Source organism: Sus scrofa, chromosome 2, assembly GCF_054392235.1.
Source record: "Sus scrofa isolate SSC_HxYL_T2T_F1_AM1 chromosome 2, Sscrofa_HxYL_maternal_Yorkshire_Landrace_v2.0, whole genome shotgun sequence".
Taxonomy (NCBI): Eukaryota; Metazoa; Chordata; class Mammalia; order Artiodactyla; family Suidae; genus Sus; species Sus scrofa.
In genome coordinates this window covers 10,216,863-10,240,169 of record NC_139384.1, presented here as the reverse complement: position 1 = coordinate 10,240,169, position 23,307 = coordinate 10,216,863, and the positions used below count along the sequence as shown (strand labels likewise).

Genomic DNA, 23,307 nt, shown 5'->3' with positions numbered 1-23,307 from the left:
AGGCTACATCCTGGGTCCTTCTTCAAGGTTCCCAAGACACGGTTCCCAAAGGCACTGAGAACTCTGGGCACAAAGTGAACTTGCACTTTGACTCAGCTCAGCTTGATCCCGGTCCCTCGGTTGCTGAAAACCTATTCTCGTCCTGTGCTCCCCACTCGGAGGTTGGAAAAATTCCCACTGCACCTGCCTCTGCCGGGTTCCGGGCTGCCTGCTGGAGACACTGGCCTCAGGGCCAGAGCTGCCCCACCCCCACTCCCGCTGAGGGGGGGATGGACTTTGGGGCACCCAGAACAAGATGGCTTTGGAAACTCTTGTCGCATCATTCTCCCCATTTGTAGTTTACTGCAAATAAAAGATGTCAGGATCCAGGACGGAGTGGGGTGAGCTCTCCCACCCAATGCCCCAGGTCTCTCCAGCATCACTTATACCCTTCCTAGCCCCCTTTCCACAGCCCCACAATCTTTTTGAAGCCTAAAGTTGATCACACCCCTCCTTGCTTAAAGCCTTTCATTAATGCCCTGCGATTGTGCTTGGAATAAAACAGTAAATCTCTGGTGGGGCTTCCAGGCCCTGCATGCTCTGGTCCCTATCTCTCTTCCCTGTCTCGCCTTGATCCCTCTTATCCTGAACTCCCACCACCCTGGCCTTCATCCTACTCCCAAGTTCTTCCACACCTCCAGACCTTCGCACACACTGTTCCCTTTTTCTTGACCCACTACCTCCTAGCATTGTGCAGATGTCAGCGTACACATCACTTCCCTGTAAAGCCCTCCTTGACCACCCCTCACAGAGCCCGGCCCTCCCTTCCTCCACAGCACTGGGCACAGCTGGTGTTCTTGCCTACGTGGGAGGGCTGGCAACAGATCCACCAGAGCAACAACTGTGATCGTTTAAGTGCTGAAGCAGCAAGAGCAGGCCTGACACATTGGAGGAAGGTGCTCCTTAAATATTTGTTGACGGAGGGAAAAATTTGGGATGACTTTTTATTTATTTATTTATTTATTTATTTATTTATTGTCTTTCCTATGGCCTCACTCATGGCATATGGAGGTTCCCAAGCTAGGGGTCTAATAGGAGCTATAGACGCTGGCCTACACCAGAGCCACAGCAACGCGAGATCCGAGCCTCATCTGCGACCTACACCACAGCTCACAGCAACGCCGGATCCTTAACCCACTGAGCAAGGCCAGGGATCGAACCCGCAACTTCATGGTTCCTGGTTGGATTTGTTAACCACTGCACCACGACGGGAACTCCCGGGATGACTTTTTAAAAGGAAACAGCTAGGGAGTTCCGACTGTGGCTCAGGGGTTAAGAACCCAACTAGTATCCTGGATCAGTGGGTTAACCACCCAGCGTTGCCCTGAGCTGTGGCATAGGTCGCAGATGCAGCTCGGATCTTGCATTTGCTGTGGCTGTAGCGCCGGCCGGCAGCTGTAGCTCAAATTAGACCCCTAGCCTGGGAACTTCCATAGGCAGCAGGTGCAGCCCTAAAAAAGAATGAATGAATGAATGAGTGAATGAATGACTAAGTAAATAAATACATAAATAAATCAATGGAAACAACTAGAGTAAGACAAGAATTGGATCTGAATTGATGGAGACCATGGTTAGGCCCACAGATGGGTCCAGTCTCACCGGCACAGACCTTCTGTCCCAGTCATAGTTGGTCCAGGGGCACGCGTGGATTCTCAGGTTTCTGGGGATGAACTTCACGGTGTTCTGGCTTTTTGCTCTTTGTTGCCACTATTTTCTAAGCACCTTCCCTGCCCCAGACAGTATGCTCAGCTCCAGGTTTGTAGCTAGTTCTCCCCAGACCCTCCCCTTCTGCTCCTGGCCCCCTTCCCCTGCTGGTGTCCCCCCTTCTCAGCCCTCCGCAGCTGCAGCTCAGCCCCTCCCTCCCAGCCCTCTTCTGCTCCCTCATCCTGGGATTCCTGGATCTGGACAGAGTCTAAAAATGCTCCCCAGGAGTTCCTCTGTGGCTCAGCATGTTAAAGACCCAGGATTGTCACCACAGCAGCTTAGATCTCTGCTGCGGCGTGGCCCAGGAACTGCCACATGCTGCATGGCCAAAAATAAAAAAAAAAAAATTAATTAAAATGCTCCCAATTTGGAGTTTCCGCTGTTGCACAGTGGGTTTAAGAATCTGACTGCAGGAGCTCGGGTCCCTGCAGAGGCATGGATTTGGTCCCTGGCCTGGCACAGTGGATTAAAGGATCTGGCGATGCTGCAGCTGCGGCTGGGATTCAATCCCTGGCCCAGGGAATGTCCATATGCTGAGGATGTGACCGTAAAAAGAAAAAAGAAAAAAAAAAAAAAAAGGCTCCCCATTAGACAGATCATCTGTACTAGAAAACCCCACGCTAACATACCTAATCTGACACTTTGCTCCACAAGATAAGATGGATTTGCATTCCTCTTCCACGGTCTGAGGCCCCTTCCCCATCCATCTTTCCCCATTTCCTGAGAGCCTCGGGGGTCTCAGCTCAGCTCAATCCATCCTTTCCACCCACGCTTGTCCAGGAGTGTTATTTGCATCTCCTAGGCCTCTGCTCTCCTCATCTGTGGAGCCCAGGCCCTCCCAAACACGGATTCTCACGCATCGCCAGTGGGAGCGACAATGGGTATGAACCCGAGGGAGCACCATTTGGCGTCATCCGTCAAAATTAGAAATGCGTATACCTTTTGGCCCAGTAACTTCACTTCTGGGAATTCGTCTTAAAGATAGACTTGCACACGTGCAAAATGACGTAAGGCTGAGGTTATTCTTTGTGGCATCGTTTGTAAGAGTAAGAAACGACCCAAATGTCCACCCCCCAGGGGATGGTTAAATGACTTCTGATGTGTGTGTGCGCAGAAGCCGCTACGCCCGCTGTAAAAAGCAAAGAAACGAGGATGCTTGCTAGGAACCGGGACAGAAAGAGCTTGCGGAGAGATGATTAGATGAAAAACACACAAAGAAGCACATGAAAAACAACAACAACAACAACAAAACCCAGGTGATAACAGAGCCTGTATTATTCTGTCTTTGGATGATAAAGATTTGCTTGCATATACATAAAGAAATCAAGAAGGGGCGCCCAAGAAACAGACATCACAGAAAGGGTAGGGGTACCGGGTGAATGTGGGGATGGAAAGACGCCTCATCTATTACAGTTTTACGCTTTTCGGCCAAACCCTCGGCATGCAGAAATTCCCGGGGCCAGGGATGGAACCTGCATCACGGTTGTGACCTGGGCCGCTGCAGCGACACAGGGTCCTCAACCCACTGTGCTGCAAGGGAACTCCTACACATTTTTATTTCTTTTTTCTTTCTTTTTTTTTTTTTTTTTTTTTTTTTTTGTCTTTTTGCCTTTTCTAGGGCCGCTCCCGTGGCATATGGAGGTTCCTGGGCTAGGGGTCTAATTGGAGCTGTAGTCGCCCGCCTACACCAGAGCCACAGCAACACGGGATCCAAGCCACGTCTGCGACCTACACCATAGCTCACGGCAATGCCAGATCCTTAACCCACTGAGCGAGGCCAGGGATCAAACCTGAAACCTCATGGTTCCTAGTCGGATTCGTTAACCACTGCACCACATGGGAAGTCCTCATGAACTTATTTTGTATGTGTTTTACATCCCCATTATTAGAAATAAAAATGTGGGAGTTCCCGTCGTGGCGCAGTGGTTAACGAATCCGACTAGGAACCACGAGGTTGCAGGTTCAATCCCTGGCCTTGCTTAGTGGGTTAAGGATCTGTGGTGAGCCGTGGTGTGGTCACAGACGCGGCTCGGAGCCCTCGTTGCTGTGGCTCTGGCATAGGCCGGTGGCTATAGCTCCTATTAGACCCCTAGCCTGGGAACCTCCATATGCCGTGGGAGCAGCTAGAGAAAAGTCAAAAAGAAAAAAAAAAAAGTTCATGAAAGGTATTTTTAAATCTCTGAATTTATCCCAATGCAAAACCTACTGCGATTTGTCCTCGAGCCAATTGTCACCTAAACTCCAAAAGCAGATCTCTTGACCCATGTCTGATTACTTGGCCCTTGGGGAACTCCCTGGGTCCAGTGAAACTGACCCTGTGGAAGAGGTTTCCAGCACCCTCTCCCCCTCCTCTACTGCTTCTCAGAAGCCTCCGGGTGGAATCCTAGGTTAGGGAAGTGCAGGCTGTACTCCCGCACAATAAACACCCGATACACCCAGTGCGGGAGCCCAGGGTACTGAGAATTCAGACCAGCTCATCCGTGCCCCACTGGAGTCTTGAAAGTGGACCTCCAGCCTCCTGGTGCCAGCCAGCCCTGGGGCTTATTGTGGGCAGAACCTGTTCTGACCAAGCGAGGTCCCACCACTGGGGTCTCCCAACATGTCACAGGGGGAAGGAGGACAGATCAGAGGCACTCAGAGGCCCTGAGAAGGGACTGTGTTGGCCACAGCGGTCCAGCAGGGGTGCTCTGCCAACCGTGCACTTCAACCCCAGCTTGGGAGCAACGTCTGCACAGGCCTGGGACCAGATTGGGCTGGGTCTTAGGTTAAGTCCCTCCCTCCTTGATGCTGGGAGACTTTTAAAATGAGGAAGGAAAAGACAGATGAAGAGGGCTTGGGGGGGGGTCCCTAGGAGGGAACCTCTGAGATGAAATTGTAGGCAGATGGCGCTCAGCTTTAACATCTGCGGGGATGGGGGAGGGAAGCAAGCGGGAGGGGTGGGGCTGGGCCCTCCCTAGGACTCAGCCAAAGAGTTCCTGTTGTGGTTCAGTGGGTTAAGAACCTGACTAATATCCACGAGGATGCAGGTTCCATCCCTGGCTTCGTGCTGTGGGTTAAGGATCCCGTATTGCAGTGAGATGTGATAGAGACCAGCAGCAGCCACTCCAATTTGACCCCTAGCCTGGGAATTTCCATATGCCACAGGTGTGGCCCTAAAAGACCCCAAAGGCTCAGCCAAGCCCCTGTGGAGCTCCGAGGCTGGAAGGGTGCTTCAGAGTCATTCTGTGTTGCAGCAAGAGGACAGGGCTTTGTGCCCTCCGTGTTGGCCAGTAATTCTATCTGGGCCACCCTAGGAAAGTGGCCTGGGCCAAGGCAGTTGCCCACCTGTGGGCTTGGAGTGAAGTTTTCCCACCTTTCCAAAGGTGAGAAGTGAACAAGAGGGGCAGCCTGGGGAGACCGAGACAGCCTTTAATCAGGAAACCTCAGGTGAGGACACATAATGGCTGGTGACACAATCCCAGTGGAACCCCAGGCCCCTCTATCCCTCCTCCTCCAGGGGAGACTCAGCCACCCCAACCTTTCTCACAGGACAGGAGAGCCAGGTGGGCCAGGAAAGATGCTGACCGCAGAGAAGGCCTTGCTGGATTCTTGTAACACATCCCAAATGCTTCTCGGGGTCGAGGGGTCCCGCAGGAGTCGGCAGCCTCGTTGGCCCCCAGAGCCGCCCTGCCAGGCTCCCAGGGCCACTGGCAGAGTCTTCTGTCCGGCGTCTCCTGGGCATGACCCTGAGGTGAATACTTGGTCACCCTGTGGGCTCTTCCTCCCGCGAGGTCCCCGTGGTAGGTGGCTGGGGGCCGGAACTGCCCGTGGCTGCAAGGGCTGCAGACAGTCTGCGAGGCCTGAGGAGGGTGACAGGGGTCTCGGAGGGGCTGGTGCCCGTCGTGGAAAGGGCCGAAGCTCCAGGTAGGGCTGTGGTGGGCCGTCTGGAGGCTGTGTGGGCCCTGGAGGCTGAGGACGAGGGCTCTGGTGTAAGAGGAGGTGGCCCGGGAGGAGCCCCGGGAGAGGCCGGAGGTAGAGAGGAGGCTCCTGGGAAGATCGAAGGCCCTGGTGAGAGCCGAGGGAGCTGGGAGGCCCCGGGCTCCCCTGGGAAGGTGCCTTCCAGTCGCAGATGGAGTGAGGGTGAGGCCCGGGCTCCCGAGAGTAAAGTCTGCCTATTAGACAAGTTCGTTCTTAGGAGGAGCTGGAGGAGCTGGGGCGCTGGCCTCTGAGACGACGTGGCTGGGGGCCCCGGGCAGGAGCTGCAGTTGACCGGGGCTTCGGGGTCTCCACGGGGGCTCCGGGACGCTTTGCTGAGCTCTGCGACTCCACCAGGGGAGAGTCCCCGGCTCCCTTCCAGGAAATCTAGAGAGAGGGGCGGGGGGAGCGGGAAGAAGATGCCCAGTGGTCCTCCCTGATGGCAGAGGCAGCTCTGGGATGGGCTGCACGGAGGCCCCAGCGCTATCCTCTGAGCGTCCTCGCACACCTCGGGGGGGGGACCCAACAGCTCCTGCCTCCAGGGAGGGAAGACCAAAAAGGGAGAGGCAGGGAGAGGCACTGGCTGCATGACCTTGGGAAGGCACATAACTCCCCTGGGCCTCCATGTCCTCATCCATAAAATAGGCATCATAATAACAGTGACCGCCCAGGGCCACTCAATGCGGGCTGAAGGAGACAGTGCCTGCCTGGTCTCAGCCCAAACCCCAGTGTTAACCATGGACTTTGGGTGACCGTCATGTGTCAGAGCCGGTTCATGGATGGTACCAAGGGTCCCGTCTGGTGAGGATATAGATGGTGGGGGAGGCCTGAATGGGGAGGGGAGGGCAGAGGGTACCTGGGAGCTTTCTGTACCTTTCCCTCGATTGGGCTGTGAACTTAAAAATGCGCTAAATAAAATAAAGTCTACTGAAAAACTTGTTTTTAAATAGGCCTGGAGCCTGGCATACCACAAGGGCTTACACTATCACAGGAGAACAAGAGAAGGAAAAAAGAATACTGGAGAAAGGTATGACTGGGGAGGAGACGATGACTGCATTTGAAAAATCATCAGAAAGTAACCTGTAACCTTTAAAAAGTGTGACAACGTTGTAAGTCAACAATACTCCCATAAAATTAAAAAATAAATCAATAAAAATAAAATAAATACACCTGAAACTAATGCAACATTGTAAGTCAACTATACTCCAAGAATTTTTTTTTTTTTTTTTTTTTTTGCCTTTTTAAGGGCCATACCTGCAGCATATGGAGGTTCCCAGGCTAGGGGTCCAATCGGAACTGTAGCCAGCCCACGCTAGAGCCACAGCAACACAGGATCCGAGCTGCGTCTGCGACCTACACCACAGCTCACGGCAATGCCGGATCCCTAACCCACTGAGCGAGGCCAGGGATCAAACCCGAAACCTCATGGTTCCTAGTCGGATTCATTTCCTCTGCGCCACGATGGGAACTCCAAATTTTTTAAAAAATAAAATCTAAAAAAATTGTGAATCACTGTGTTATATACCTGACATTTATATGCTATTGTACATAAGCTATACCTAGATGTGAAATACACATATATGTGGAGTCATGGCTCAGTGGTTAATGAACCCAACTAGGATACATGAGGTTGTGGGTTCGATCCCTGGCCTTCCTCAGTGGGGTAAAGATCTGGCATTGCCATGAGCTGTGGTGTAGGTTACAGACACAGCTCAGATCCCCCATTGCTGTGGCTGTGGCGTAGGCCGGCGGCTACAGCTCCGATTTGACCCCTAGCTTGGGAACCTCCATATGCCACAGGTGCTGCCCTCAAAAAGACAAAAGACAAAAAATAATAATAATAATGCAAATAAAATAAAATACACATACATAGGAGTTCCCCGGTGGGTTAAGGAGCCCGGTGGGTTAAGGAGCCCAGTGGGTTAAGATCCTGGTATTGTCACTGCTGTGGCTCAGGTTTATTCCCTGGCCCAGTAACTTTTGCATAATGTGGGACAGCCAAAAAAAAAAAAAAAAAATTCACTGTATTTCTTTCTTTTTTGACCACCCCAAGGCGTATGGAGTTCCTAGGCCAGGGATCACATCTGAGCCACAGCTATGCCACAGCTGTGGCAATACCAGATCCTTTAACCTGCTGTGTGGGGCCACAGATCAAACCCAGGTCCCAGCGCTGCAGAGACGCTGCCAATCCCGTTGCGCCACAGTGGGAACTCCAATTCTCTGCATTTCGATAAAAAGCAGTTTCTCTTTTAAAGGTGCTCTTATTACGAAGAACCACAGGACAAACGTAACTGAGGCAGGAGCCCCAGCAGGAGGAGTTGGGCTCTGCATCTCGCCTCTTTGGGCTTCCATTTCCCATCTGGAGGCTGGAGAGCAGAATGGGAACGAGCTCGGGGTAAGAAATCAGAGAGAGCTGGCCTTGAGGCTGACCACCACCTAGAGCCTGGCCTGAAGACAGAAACTCAACGTCTCTGAGCCTCCATTTCTCCATCTGCAAAGTGGAGGTAATAAGAGCACCCAAGCCTGAACATCCCTGGGCTGTTTAAATGAAATAATACTGGTTAAATGCTTTGGACACTGACAGGCTCCTTAGCTAACGAACCGTTAGTCTCCAGAAAGCAGGGCAATAATACCCACCAGCTTGGTGGTTAAACACATATCTAGCATCACCGAACAGCTCCCAAGATAATGACTATTTGGGATCGGAATGTCTCCAGCCTCTCCAGTCTGGACAGCAGCTCTCCATCCACACATCTGAGAGCTGCCCTAAACACAGAACGTCCTCCTCAAAAGGTCAAAGGAGTTAAGCAGATATTTTATACGAGGAGAAACCCAGGCCACACATCTGTGGAAAAATTCACTGTCTTCCTAGAAGTTTTTAAAAAAAAAAAAAAAAGTAAAATAGCCACATTGAAGGGACTTGATGGACATGTTAAATTGGAAAAATTAAATTCAAAACACGCAGTGTAGAGTTGGCAGGCATATGGGGAACCAGGTACCTCTCTGTGAGTTTTCTCTTTCTCCAGGACCCCCTTCTGGTCTAGGTGGGGGCGGTCACACCCTGGGAGTTACCAAACCACTCCTGACATCCTAGTTACTCCACCTACTAACCACAGGTCCGAACACCACTCACAAAATTTGAAAAACAGTGGCCTGACCGAAGATCTTCACAGTAGGTCCATTATGGATAGAAAAAAAGAGGAAGAAGAAGAAAAAAACCACCTAAATGTCAACCAGAAAGGCCAGGGGTAAGCAAACCACAATATTTGGGAGCTTTTCTTAAATGGCCAAGTGTGGGCTACGTCAATGCTCCGAAACTATGTGTTACAGCAGGTTGTCTGTGTGCTGTTGATGTCTCTGGAAGAGATCCACATGGGCGAGCACTCATGATGGAGAAAGACAAACAGACGAGGAGTTCCCACTGTGGCCCAGTGGGTTAAGGACCTGGTGTTGCCACAGCCGCACCTCGGATTCGACCCCATGGCCTGGGAACTTCCATATGCCATGGGTGTACCCAAAAGAAAACAAGGAGAAAAAAAAAAGCAAACCGATGAGAATAATTTTCAGGGGTCAATGCAGCAGAGCAGCTAAAATCATTGACTCTGGGCTCAAATCCTGGCTCTACTGCCCACCAGCTGTGTGACCTTGCACATCCCACTCCACGTCTCTGTGCCTCAGTTTCCTCACCTGGGAACCAGGGATGCTAACAGAGTTAGCTCTGTGAGCACAAAGAGTTGCTCCGAGGATGGAAGGAAATCAGACATGTGAAGAGAGAGAGATGGTTATCAGGTACATGAAAAGATGCTCAGCGTCACTAATCATCAGGGAAATGCAAATCAAAACCACAAGGAGAGGAGTTCCCGTCATGGCGCAGTGGTTAACGAATCCGACTAGGAACCATGAGGTTGCGGGTTCGGTCCCTGGCCTTGCTCAGTGGGTTAAGGATCCAGCGATGCTGTGAGCTGTGGTGTAGGTTGCACATGTAGCTCGGATCCGGCGTTGCTGTGGCTCTGATGTAGGCCGGCGGCTACAGCTCCGATTCAACCCCTAGCCTGGGAACCTCCATATGCCGTGGGAGCGGCCCAAGAAATAGCAACAACAACAACAACAACAAAGACAAAAGACAAAAAAAAAAAAAAACCCACAAGGAGAGGCCCCTCACACCTTTGAGAATGGCCATCGACACAAAAACAAGAACCAACAAGTGGTGGAGAGGATGTGGAGAATAAGGGGATCCTCGTACAAGGTGGGTGAGAAGGTAAATTGGTGCAGCCACTATGGAAACCGGTAGGGAGGTTCCTCAAAAAAACTAAAAACAAGAGTTCCCATCACGGCTCCGTGGTTAACAAATCCGACTAGGAACCATGAGGTTGCGAGTTCGATCCCTGGCCTTGCTCAGTGGGTTAAGGATCTGGCGTTGCTGTCAGCTGTGGTGTAGGTCGCAGACACGGCTCAGATTCCGAGTTGCTGTGGCTCTGGCGTAGGCTTGGCAGCTACGGCTCCGATTAGACCCCTAGCCTGGGAACGTCCATATGCCCTGAGGGCAGCCCTAGAAAAGGCAAAAAAAGACCAAAAAAAAAAACAAACAAACAAAAATAGAACTACCATATGATCCAGCAATTCCATTCTTGGATATATGGCCAAAGGAAATGAAAGTATTAATCCAAAAAGATATACGTACCCCAAAATTCAATGCATTATTTACAACAGCAAGGGAACAACCTAAGTGTCCATCCATAGATAAAGATGGATAAAAATGTGATATATATATATACATAATGGGATATTAGACAACCATAAAAAAGAATGAAATCTTACCATTTGTGGAGTTCCCATCATGGCTCAGTGGTTAATGAACCCGACTAGCATCCATGAGCACATGGGCTCAATCCCTGGCCTCGCTCATTGGGTAAAGGATCGGGCGTTGCCGTGAGCTGTGGTGTAAGTTGCAGACACAGCTCGGATCCCGCGTTGCTGCGGCTGTGGCGCAGGCCAGCGGCTATAGCTCTGATTGGACCCCTAGCCTGGGAACCTCCATATGCTGCAGGTGTGGCCCTAAAAAGACAAAAGATTAAAAAAAAAAAAAAAACTTACCATTTGTGACAATGTGGCTGCACCTAGAGGGTATTATGCTAAATGAATAAATCATACAGAGAAAGACAAATACCATTCGATCTCATTTACAGGAGGAATCTTTTAAAAACAAACAAACAAACAAAAAACACTGCTGTGGTGCAGGTTCAATCCCTGGTCCAGGAACTTCTGCACAGCCAAAACCAAACCCAACCCAAACAAAATGAAACAAACAAAAACTAATCTCACAGATACAGAGAACAGATTGGTGGTTGCTAGAGATGAGAGGTGAAGGGTCAACGAAATGGGTGAAGGGGCCAAAAGGCACAAATTTTTCCGATAAGTCACGGGGATGTGAGACACAGCGTGGTGATTATAGTTAATAATACTGTGTTAAAATAGCATAGTTGAAAGATGCTAAGAGATTAAATCTTAGAAGTTCTCATCACAAGAAAAAAATATTTTGTCACTATGTGTGGTGACAGATTTTTTTTTTTTTTGTCTTTTTGTCTTTTTTGCCTTTGCTAGGGCCACTCCCTCGGCATATGGAGGTTCCCAGGCTAAGGGTCGAATTGGAGCTGTAGTCACCAGCCTACACCAGAGCCACAGCAACTCGGGATCCGAGCCGCGTCTGCGACCCACACCACAGCTCACGGCAACGCCGGATCCTTGACCCACTGCGCAAGGCCAGGGATCGAACCTGCAACCTCATGGTTCCTAGTCGGATTCGTTAACCACTGCACCACGACGGGAACTCCTACAGGTGTTAACTACTGTGGTGATCATTTCACAATATATACAAATATCAAATCACTGTTGTACACCTGAAACTGATACAATACTATAAGTTAATTATACCTCCGTTTTCTTTATTCTTACAGCCTCATCTGCAGCATATGGAAGTTCCCAAGCCAGGGGTCAAATCAGAACTACAGCTGCCGGCCTACACCACAGCCACAGCCATGCTGGATCCAAGCCCCATCTGTGAACTACACTGCAGCTGGTGGCAACACGGGATGCTTCACCCACTGAGCAAGGCCAGGGATTGAACCCTTATCCTCACAGACACTGTGTCAGGTTCTTAACCCGCTGAGCCACAATGGGAACTGAGGATGCATGTTCAATCCCTGGCCTCGCTCAGTGGGTCAAGGATCTGGTGTTGCCACAAGCTGTGGCGTAGGTCACAAATGTGGCTTGGATCCAGTGATCCTGTGGCTGTGGCGTAGGCTGGCAGCTGCAGCTCCAATTCAACCCCTGGCCTGGGAACTTCATATGCCACAGGTGTGGCCCTTAAAAAAAGTAAAAAATAATAATATATGATATTCCCTGACACATAATGGGTGCTCATTACACATTAGCAATTATTTTTCTGCAATGTTGATTCAGTCCCTAAACTCTTTTTTTTTTTTTTTTTTTTTGCCGCACCGGCAGCATGCGGAAGTTCCCAGGCCAGGGATCAAACCCCCTCCATAGCTACAAACTACACCACAGCTGCAGCAATGCCAGATCTTTAACCCAATGCACTAAATTCTAAAAGAGGAAGAAAGCAGAGGAAGACATTAAGAAAGGAGGCAATGAAGAGGAAAAGGGACAGTAAACAGACTTGTCAGATGGCACAGCCCAGTGTGGCAGGGACAGCACCAACGAGGGTCAGCAAGCCCAGGCATGGGCCTGATTATACCACATGCTCACTGTGTGACCTTAAGCAGGCCACGTTCCCTCTCTGATCCTGGGCTTCTCACACCCAGCCCTGCCCAAGTTCTGTGTTTCTGGGAAGAAGAGCAAAGTGGGGAAAAGCCAGTGTTCCAAGGGAAACTCCAGGATGCAGAGGCCCGATTACCTGGGCAGGAGGAGCAGCAGTCTCTGGGAGGCAGGGAGGAGTCTGCACAGGCCTGCTGGCAGGGCATCTTCTCACAGCTCACCTCTCCCAGCTGGGGAAGCAGAAAGACACACGTGAGGAAGCCCAGAGCAGCTCGCCTGCCCAGGACCTCGTGCATCAGCAGCTGGACCCACAGAAAGATGCCAGGCAGAAGCTGCAGTGCCTGGCCCTCCCCTGAACAACAGGTGACACCCAACACAAGGGGGCTGCCTTAAAGGAGACTGCAAAGGCAGAGAATACCATCAAATCCGAAGGTATTCCGGGTGAGTAATTAAAGAATGGGCAGACACTGGCTAAGGGGCCCCAAGTTTGCAAAGGGACAAAAATTAGAAGCAGCCCCTGGCCCAGGCCCCCAGGCCCAGCTCACCTGGCATATGCACTGGGTACAGGGCTCATCGTCCAAGGTGAACACCTGGCCGTTCGCCACCTTCCTGCCCTCGTAGTTGCAGTCTGCAGGGGCAGAGGAGACAGAGGCCATGAGAGCCAAGGCCCACCCGGGAGCCCCGGCCATGGGCGGCTGGTTCCACTCACCTCGGCACACTGGGCAGCACTCCCCGTCAGGGTGGAAAGGGTAGGTGCAGGTGATGGGACAGTCCACGGGCGAGCAGGCCACCGAGCCCAGCTACGGACACAGAACACGCACAAGGTCCTTCATTCTGGGGGGCTGATGGGACACTCCAGAAGGACAGATCACAGAGCCATGGAGTACCCATCGGAGCCACCAAGGTCAGAGGACAGGTCCGCGGTGAGGGGGTGGGGTGCGTTAGAGTCTGTCCCCCCACTAGAACAAAAGCCCCACAGGGCCAAGGACCTGGCCTTGTCCACGGGAGCATCTGTCAACAGGTACCTGCCAAACAAATCCATGAACCACACAAGGACGCTGGGCACCAAACACAGGGGAGAAAAAAAAAAAAAAAAAAACAGAAGCTGAAGCTCCCCAAAGCACGTGGTTGTGAACAGACAGGGTCCCTCGGACGGTCACCGCATTTTCCTCAAATCTCTCCGCAGACGCGTCCCTTTACACCCACTGCCAGCGAAGAAGCCTCACCAGCATGAAGCATTTTCAGCATGACAAACAATATGAACTTCTTTTTCTTTGTTTTGTTTTAAGGCTGCACCTGCAGCATATGGAAGTTCCCAGGCTAGGGGTCGAATCAGCGCTGCAGCTGCCGGCCTACATTACAGCCACGGCAATGCCAGATCCAAGCCATATCTGAGAACTACACCGAAGCTTGTGGCAACGCCAGATCCTTAACCCATCAATCTAGGCCAGGGATCAAACCCGCATCCTCATGGATACTAGTTGAGTTCTTAACCCACTGAGCCACAATGGGAGCTCTTAGACTTACTTTTTCCAATTTTCAAACACTCAATGATATTCCTGTCCTTTGGACTGAGAGGCGGCATGGCTTAGGGGCATCAGCATGCTCCCTGAGGCAGAGTCAGGATGCCAGGATTCCATTTTTGGTACTTCACTTGACTGGCTGTGGCATCTTAAGCAAATGGCTTGTTTCTGTGCCCAGTTTTCTCACCTGGCAGCTGGGGACGGAGGTGGCACCTCACAGGAGTCCCCGTGGACTGACTGAGGTCGAGCTGAGAGCAGGGACTGGCACACAGCAGGGCCCGGAATGTTGAGAATATTAAAGACTCCACGCAGAGTCCTGGGTTTGCACGCCTCACCTCCAACCCGCAGCAAGAATCCCTGAGCCAGAGTTCTAGTTGTGGCTCAGCGGTAACAAACCGACTAGTATCCATGAGGATGCAGGCTCAATCCCTGGCCTCACTCAGTGGGTTAAGGATCTGGCATTTCCCGGAGCTGTGGTGCAAGTTGCAGATGAGTCTCAGATCCCGCGTTGCTGTGGCTGTAGCATCGGCTGGCAGCTGCAGCGCCAATTCAACACCTAGCCTGGGAACTTCTATACACCGCAGGTGCAGCCCTAAAAAGAAAAAAAAAAAAAGAAAAACAAAAAAGACAAGAAGCCCTGAGCCACATTTTCTACTATAAGGAGCCAGCCCCCTTCCAGTCACCGAGAAGCCAGGCAGGGTTAAAACTATTTCTCTGGCCCTGGCTAGAGATTCACCCTAGGCAGTGCTGGACGGAGCCAGCTTTCAGCTTGGATCTGATCCAGAAGTGACCAATCCCTTGGAAGTCTCTGGATTTTTGCCTCCAGGGTTCAGGAGCCAGGGGCAGTTCCCAGGGAGATTCCATAGCCAGGGGTCAGGTCTGGGTGGTAGTACCAGGCAGATGCAGCTCAGGCACGGGTCCAGCACGGATGGGAAGGTCTGGTTGTTGTAGAAGATTCTGCCTGTGTAGGTGCAGCCTGCCAGAGAGAGCACGCGGTGAGTACCAGCCTGGGGATGGCCGGCCTCCACTAAGATGAAAGTTCAATGCTATGTGGACAGCAAAGTTCAGGCCAACGGCCTCCCCAGGCTCCCCTGGGGAGCTGGGGAAGGGACAGAGTGCACACCTGGATCGGGTGCTGACTTTTTTTTGAGGTGGATTCTGCAAAAGGATTATAGGGTGTTCCCTCCAGGATTCTCCCCCAGGGAAGGGAGTGGTTCCTCCTACCCCCCTCAGGATGAGGACAAGGGACCAGGAGACTCAACCTGGGTGCCCCGTGCCATGGCCACCCTCTCTGATCCTCTCCGCTCAGCCAAACCCCAAACCCCACCTTCCAGGATGGTCCCCCGCTGCTCCCCTCTCTGCTTCCTGACGCCCATAGAGGCCCCACATGAGAACTGCCACTTTGGTGATATTTATCACATACTGGTGTGTATAAAGCCACTGATGGGGAGTTCCCGTTGTGGCGCAGTGGTATGAGCAGCATCTCTGCAGTGCCAGGACTCTGGTTCCCAGTGCGGTGGGTTAGAGGATCTGGCTTTGCCGCACCTGCGGCATAAGGTGCACCTGCGGCTTGGATCTGATCCCTGGCCCAGGAACTCCATAATGGGATGGTAGGGAAACATTTTATAAGAAAAAAATTTATATCTATGATATGTGAGCTATGGCGCTTTGCACAGGGAAGCCTGAGACAGGGTGAGCCCAGAGAGGGGGACCAGGGATGCTCTGCTGCCCCCCTACCGCCCCCCAGGCAGGGAATTACCTGCCGAGCAGTCCGGGCAGCACTGTCCAGGGATCCGGATCGGGTGAGGGCAGGAATCCACACAGTCTGTCCTCTTGCAGCTCACTGAGCCATCTGCCTGAAGGAAGGAGGAACTTCACCAAGATCCCACCTGCCATACCCACCTCCCCACCCCACTCCCCCCACCAGCTCCCCTGCAAAGAAAAGGCGGTGCTGCAAACTGGCCGGGGCTTGCCCTAATGGGCACCACGATGCACCTGGGAGGTGGCAGGGTTTCCCCCAAAGAGGACCGGCTCCTGGAGGATGGGGGTGGGAACCTTCCAGAAGCCTTCCCATTTCCCGGAAGGGGGAGGGTCAGAGCTGGGGTTTCGGTCTCCTTGGCTTCCTATCCCTCTCCTCGCAGCAGCCAAGGCTTCGCCCTGACCCCATCCAATTCTTCCCTCAGAGTTTCCCTGAAACTCTGGCTCACCCCAAATCTACAGAGGACAATAAAATCCTATTTTTATAGAGAGCTATTCCACCGGAAATGTCTTTCAGAAGATGAAAGCACCATACACAGTTCTTGTTCCTTTTTTTTTTTTCGGTAAGAATTTGAAGTTTGGGGTTATTTTGTTGTAACACGAGTACCCTAGATCAGTCCTAAAGGAGAAGAAACGCATCAGATGTACTTTCCTCCCAACTCTAATTTCAGTGAAACGTTTCCAAGTTTCATAGGAGTCGAAGGCTTTTTAACACATGCAGCATCAAAGGGACATGAGGGCTGTGCTTCTCATGCACTCACGAGCACACGAGTCTCTCGGGGATTAAAATGCAGAGTCTGGGGCCGGGAGGCCTGGGCAGCTGGGAGGTCCTGCATGTCTACCAGGCTCCCTGGTGATGCTGACCACACTGCGGGTGCGGGGACCTGATCTGGAGAAATGAAGCTCTAAGGGACTAAGAACCCTTTTTTTTTTTTTTTTTAATTTTTGGCCTCCCCTTGGCATATGGAACTCCCAGGCTAAGGATCAGATCCAAGCCACTGTCGAGACCTAAGCCACAGCCACAGCAACGCACTGTAGCAGGCTGGAAATTAAACCCACGTCCCAGGGCTCCCAAGAGGCTGCGGAGCCCACTGTGCCACAGCAGGAGCCCCTAAAAACTCTTTTAAAGTAGAAACGAGGAGTTGTGATTGTGGCGCAGCAGGTTAAGAAACCGACCAGTATCCATGAGGATGAGGGTTCGATCCCTGCCCTCGCTCAGCAGGTTAGGTGGTGGGTCAGTGGGGTTGCCATGAGCTGTGGTGTAGGTCGAAGACGCAGCTCAGATCCCACATTGCTGTGGCTGTGGCGTAGGCCAGCAGCTACAGATCCAATTCGACCCCTAGCCTGGGAACTTGCATATGCCACACCTGCAGCCCTAAAAAGAAAAAAATAAGTAAAATAAAATAAAATAGAAGGGAAAGCCGACCCGTACTCAAACATGAGCTAAAATGATCGTGTTTCTCGGTGAAAAGCTGTGTTTGCATTTCTGTCAATCTGACTCTAGAACTCAAGCACCCTCCCCTTATCCATTTCTGAGCAGATGAAGTCACATGATTCACGTTCATGAAGGAAGCACTACAATCTCACAGAAAAGAGCTGAACTCCTGGGCCTCAGTTATCCGAGCCCGGGGGAACCTGCTCCTGGGCCTCCTCTTTCCACCTGCTGAGGGCGGGCGGGCGGCGGGCGGGAAGCGGCTGAAGGCGCGCAGGTTGTCATTCACCTGGCAGATGCATAACTCACAGGGGTCACCGGGCGACCAGATCTGTCCAATCGGAAACTCAACCCCATTGTCGTCGAGAGAGCAGCCTGGCCGGGGGGGCAGCAGGGGAGAAAGGACCAGTGGGCAGAGGTGCCGGGGAGGGTCCTGAAAGCCTGCAGACCCCAAGCACCCACCCACCAAGGACAGACAGACACCGCTGCTCATTCACACTGTGTCCTTACAGCCACCTGCTGAGCTGCGGCTGCCGGCCACGGCCACCGCAGTTAGTGAATTTCTCCCCCGCCCCCAGTACACACCCAGTATACACGGGCACACTCATACAAATGTACACGTCCGTGCACACCCACAAACACACCCATTCACACACTCAGACACCACACCCACAACAACACACACAGATACAACAGAAATCAAAAAAAGCACACATTCAAAAACACACACATGGAGTTCCCATTGTGGCTGACGGGGTTAAGAAGCCAACATAGTGTCCATGAAGATGCAGGTTCAGTCTGCGGCCTTACTCGGTGGGTTAAGGCTCTGGCATTGCCACAAACTGCAGCACAGATCACAGATGCAGCTTGGATCCCACGTTGCTGTGGCTGTGGTGTAGGCTGGCAGCCGTAGCTCCAATTTAACCCCTAGCCTGGGAACTTCTACATGCCACGGGTGTGGCTGTAAAAACACACACGCATACGCACAGATACGGCTCACACACATACATAGTCACATGGGCACAGAGACACACAGATGCCACTCATATGCATACACATACACACCCTCACAAAAAGACACACACACATACTTGTAGACACACACAACACACAGAGAGCACGAACACACACACATTAACCGTCTCAGCAGGTGACGCTCAGCCTCCCCAGTGCTGGGTGCAGCCTGGGAGGCAGGGCTGGGCAGCCCTCACCTGTCATGGGTGTGGGTTCCCTGCAGGTGAAGCAGCACTGCCCAGGGCCCAGCCACCACTCCTCGCGAGGGCAACCCAGCTCTGGACACGGCGTGAAGGAACATTCCACCTCCCCATTCTGGAAGAGTCAAGGGACACGAACCAGTGAGAGCCCAAGAGGAGGCCAGCAGGCTGCCATCGCCCCCCTAACAGGGACAGACCTCCAGGGAGCAGGAGCGGAGGGAAGGGCAAATCCCTCACTGGGGGCTGAAGCGAGGCTGGGACAGGATCCCCGGGCTGCCCCAGCCACAGCCACAGCCTCCAGCATCTCTTCCCTTGGCTCCTACAAGAGCTTTCTGCTCTCACTCCAATCCACTCTCACCTGCAGCCAGAGAACCTTCCCATGTGCCAATCGGATGGCATCACACCATCCCTTAAAAACTTTCGGTAGCTCTGCCAAGTCCAAGTCCGCTGCCTGGCTGGCAAAATCCTTCATGACTGAATCTGAGGCAGAGACTGTCACCCCCACACACAGACCCCTTCCCTAAACACTGCCCTTGGCTGATGGAGGCAGCATCCTCCAGGTACCTGGAGGGTCTCTTCGCCCTCCCCGCCTGTGGAGCAAGGGCATACATACAACCGCCTGGGGCTGGGTGGGCGAGAGCCCAGCTCCCTGGCCTCGGGACACACCCACCTCTGCATCTCACCCTCTGGCCCTCCCCGTGGGATCAGCCTGAGACCCCATCTTCACGTGGCCCCCTCCCCTGCCTGTCCTGCATCGCCGGCCAGTTCCTCCAAGAAGTCCCCCTCAGGAAATCACTTATACAAGAGCCCTGCTCCAGGCTCTGCTCTAGCCCAAACAGGATCCCTGCCTCAGCTTCCCCTCAGGTCCCTCTAGAGTTTCGTGCTGCAGCCCAAACAGACATCTTCAGGCCCTGGAACACGCGGTTCCCTCTCCCACTTCCTGCCATCTGTTCCCGACTGCCTTCTGCCAGACACACCTGTCTCAGCGCCTCACCTGATCAGTCTTGGGCATCCTTCAGGTCTCAGCTTAGCATCTCTGCCTCCAAGAAGGCTTCCCTGAAGCCCACAGTCTGGTTAAGAGCCCTGGGCACCAGTCCATTGCCCACCTAGCTGGGGGCCCCCCTGACGGAGGGACTGGGGCTGTCTTGTGCTCAGCTGGGACCCCAACATCAGCATTGTTCTGGAAACACAGGAGGTGCTCCAGAAACAGCAATGCTGAAAGACGAACTTCAAGGAGACTGCGGGAAGGCCGTGGTGAAAGCTAAGGACCCTTTGGTCTCGTTGCTGCCTCAGTTTCCCTTTTGCTGCATGGCAGCTCCTCTTCTGCAGGTCAAGGCATCCTGGGAAAGCCCTGTGCCCTGCCCCTCCCCGTCACCCCCCCCCATTCAGCCCCCTACCTGGCAGACACACGTGGTACACTCGTCACCACCCCCACTGAACACAGCCCCATCCGCGTACCAGCGGCCGTGGAAATAGCATCTCACTGCGGGGGAGAAAGGAAGAAGCAGCTCAAGGTCTTCGGGCAGCTAAAGAAGAGGGGGGAGCAAACGGGGAGGGGGGTCTTTGGAAAGAAAATGCGCTCCTGCAATACTCCACAGCATGCCCACACCCAAGAGGCCAATGGCTGCTCCCCTACAAACCCTCAGCCCCTCAGCTAAAAGCACACCAGTACTTAAAAACTGACAGGGGGAGTTCCTGTTGTGGCGCAGTGGTTAACGAATCCGACTAGGAACCATGAGGTTGCGGGTTCGGTCCCTGCCCTTGCTCAGTGGGTTAACGATCCGGCATTGCCGTGAGCTATGGTGTAGGTTGCAGACTCGGCTCAGATCCCGCGTTGCTGTGGCTCTGGCGTAGGCCGGTGGCTACAGCTCCGATTCAACCCCTAGCCTGGGAACCTCCATATGCCGCGGGAGCGGCCCAAGAAATAGCAACAACAACAACAACAACAAAAGACAAAAAGACAAAAAGACAAAAAAAAAAACTGACAGGGGAGTTCCCTGGCCTGGCAGGTTAGGGAGCCAGCATTGTCACTGCTGTCACTCTGGTTACTGCTGCGGCGCAGGTTCTATCCCTGCCTGGGGAACTTCCACCTGCCACAGACATGGCCCAAAAAATCAGTTAAATCATTAAAAAATAAAAATTATTATTTTTAATAATTTTACAGAGTTCCCGCTGTGGTGCAGTGGGTTAAGAATCCAACTGCAACAGCTCAGGTCACGTGAGAGGTGCAGGTTCGCTCCCACCACAGTGATGGCAACGAGGTCATCTCAGGAAGGAGGATCCCATTTTAACAAAAGACCAAATCATCAGCGGGGAGATTCCCCTTCCCAGTCCACACCAAGGGTGGACTCAAACCCATGCCTGTCGGTGTTGAAAGCACCACTCCGGGCAGGGGCCAGGCAGGCTATAAGCCAAATCTTGCATCCAGGACACCGAGCACATGGTAGGGGCTCAGTTAAAATGGGCACTTCGAGATGCTTCACTCAATCAGTTTCTTTCTTTCTTTCTTTTTTTTTTTTTTTTTTTTTTTTCATTTTAGGGCCTCGCCTGCAGGATATGGAAGTTCCCAGGCTAGGGGGTCAAATCAGAACTGCAGCTGCCAGCCTACACCATAGCCATAGCAATGAAGGATCCGAGCTGCATCTGCAACCTACACCACAGTTCACGGCAACACTGGATCCCTGACCAGTGAGTGAGACCAGGGATCGAACCTGCATTGTCACGGATGCTAGTCAGATTTCACTTCCACTGCACCGCAACGGGAACTCCCTCCATCAGAGTTTCTAAAGCAGAAATCAATCTCCTTCCTGTCTCCACCATTCATCGGCCCCCCCAAACATACTCAAAAGACATCACCCACCCCTGCAAACACACAAAAGCTAAATTCCCCTCCCCGCCCAGAGTCCCTCACCTGGCACACACGTACAGCAATCGGACTTCAGGGAGGTCTGACAGGGGCCGGGAGGACACTCTGGGGAGATGCAGGATACATTTCCGGCCTGAGGAGGTGAGAGGGGGCGTGGGTGGGGGCAGGGAGGGGAGCACATGGCACTGCCCCCGTGGCATCCCCCCACCACAGCATCCTCATAGCAAAGAAAGCTCTGGAAGGATGCTGAGAAGTAGAGAACAGAAATTACTCCACCACAGACACTTCCTGTGCATCTGAGTTTTGAACCAAATGACTGGGAATTAAATTTAAAACTCGACGTTACACATTTGAGGTTAAGATCCAAAAAAAGCCCCCAGCTTTGGAGCCACCCAGACCTGAGATCCAAGGTCTGCCCCTCCAAGCGGTGTGACTCTGGGCAAAGTGCATGCCCTCTCCGAGGCTCGGTCTCCCTACCTGTGAGATGAGCGGGAAAGGGCAGCTCTGTCTGGCGATTGCTGAGGACTGGGTGAAATGGGATCAAGCATGAAAGTACTTGGCCACTATATGTGTACAGCGCACAGGAAGGGCTTAATGGGGGGGGGGATGCTGCAGGGGGTGCCCCCCAACTCCATCTTACATGCAGCTTCCACTGTCACAGCCAGACCAGGGCTGCCTTTAAAGATGATCAGAGGCAGGGAGGGCTCATGGACAGAGCCCAGGCTTCGGAAGCAGACAGACCTCCGCTCAAATCCCAGCTCTGCCACCTCCCGGCCTCAGTCTTTCCATCTATAGACTAGGGGCAGGAACGCCCACCCTACAGAGCTGCCTGGAGCCTCAGGTGAGGATGCACCAAGATCCTCACCAAGCCACCTGCCTGGAAGGCACCGGGTGCTCATAATCCAGTCCCGGGGACAGTATCTGGCTGCATCTGGCACCTAATAGGAGCTTAATAACTATTCTTGGAGGAGTGTATTTGCCTAAAGCAAAATACCCCTAACAAGCTGAGTCTGGTAATGAACCTTCTCCCTCGCAACGTGGATGCCTTTATTGTGCTGGCAAATATTTTGCCTGGAGAGAAAAACAGCCTCCCTGGTAGGAAGTTTCCAAGGGAGTTTCATCCCCTCCCCTTCGTAGACAGATGAACCCTGTTTGCCTGTTGGCTCTTTTCTGCTCAGCAGAAGCCTCCCTGACTCCGCAGACTACAGGCAGGCTTTCCATCCCCCCCAGTTTTAAATTCAGCAGGTTCCGTCGGACCAAAAATCCACAAACCTGAGAACTCTTCCTCCCTTCCACAAGCTCATCTTTAACATCCGGTCTCCCCCACTTCCTCTAAAACCCCCAAAGGTTAAGAAAACACTCGCAAGGCTTCGGGGATCTCATGATGCTCACCAGGCAGACACAGATGGTACAGTTCTGGTTGGGAGGTGAAAACACGTCCCCTTCGGCCCGGACGACGCCACTGTGAAAACAGCCTTTGAAAGACAAATACGAGTGGAGACATCAGACCTCTTCAAAGGGAAGGAAGATTGAGGTCTCATTACTTTTCCAGGCATGATGGACCTGGAATCGTCTCTCGCTGGCTCAGATGCCCCAGGAACAGCAGATCAAAGTGCTCAGAACTTTGTGGTCCTGGCACCCCTGGAGAACCATAGGAGACACCCATCTACGATGCCCTGGGAGGAGCCCTTTCATGTCTGATAAACCTAGAACGGTGTTAAGAGCATGGCATTTTATTTCCATAAAGCAAGAAAAGCATGTTCCCATCATGGCACAGCGGAAACAAATCCAGCTAGGAACCATGAGGTTGAGGGTTCGATCCCTGGCCACGCTCAGGGGTTAAGGATTTGGCATTGCCATGAACTGTGCTATAGGTCGAAGACACAGCTTGGATCCGGTGTGGCTGTGGCTGTGGCAGTAGCTCCAATTAGACCGCTAGCCTGGGAAGCTCCATATGCTGTGGGTGTGGCCCTAAAAAGAAAAAGAAAAAAGAAAAAAAGGCAGGAGTTCCCTTCGTAGCACAGCGGCAGAACCAAATCCGCC

General features: G+C 52.5%; 1 protein-coding gene across 30 annotated transcripts in view; it reads right to left on the bottom strand.

Annotated features, from left to right (window-relative positions):
• Positions 1 to 5,131: 5,131 nt before the first annotated feature.
• The window catches only part of VWCE (von Willebrand factor C and EGF domains), a 33,097-nt gene continuing 14,921 nt past the window's right edge, over positions 5,132 to 23,307 (bottom strand). For 5 of the 30 annotated variants that reach the window (XM_085010970.1, XM_085010971.1, XM_085010969.1 and 2 more), the window contains 11 exons: positions 22,657 to 22,739; positions 21,310 to 21,397; positions 19,796 to 19,881; positions 18,396 to 18,513; positions 17,474 to 17,559; positions 15,754 to 15,850; positions 14,888 to 14,970; positions 13,181 to 13,271; positions 13,017 to 13,099; positions 12,611 to 12,701; positions 5,132 to 6,084 (listed from right to left, as the gene is read on the bottom strand). In XM_085010970.1, coding sequence (XP_084867096.1) covers positions 5,486 to 6,084; positions 12,611 to 12,701; positions 13,017 to 13,099; positions 13,181 to 13,271; positions 14,888 to 14,970; positions 15,754 to 15,850; positions 17,474 to 17,559; positions 18,396 to 18,513; positions 19,796 to 19,881; positions 21,310 to 21,397; positions 22,657 to 22,739 — 1,505 coding nt within the window. In that variant the 3' untranslated portion in view covers positions 5,132 to 5,485. Of the gene's footprint in view, positions 6,085 to 12,610; positions 12,702 to 13,016; positions 13,100 to 13,180; positions 13,272 to 14,887; positions 14,971 to 15,753; positions 15,851 to 17,339; positions 17,560 to 18,395; positions 18,514 to 19,795; positions 20,286 to 21,309; positions 21,398 to 22,656; positions 22,740 to 23,307 lie in introns of those variants that run through there. The other 25 variants (XM_085010974.1, XM_085010968.1, XM_021082937.2 and 22 more) reach the window with 11 other exon arrangements.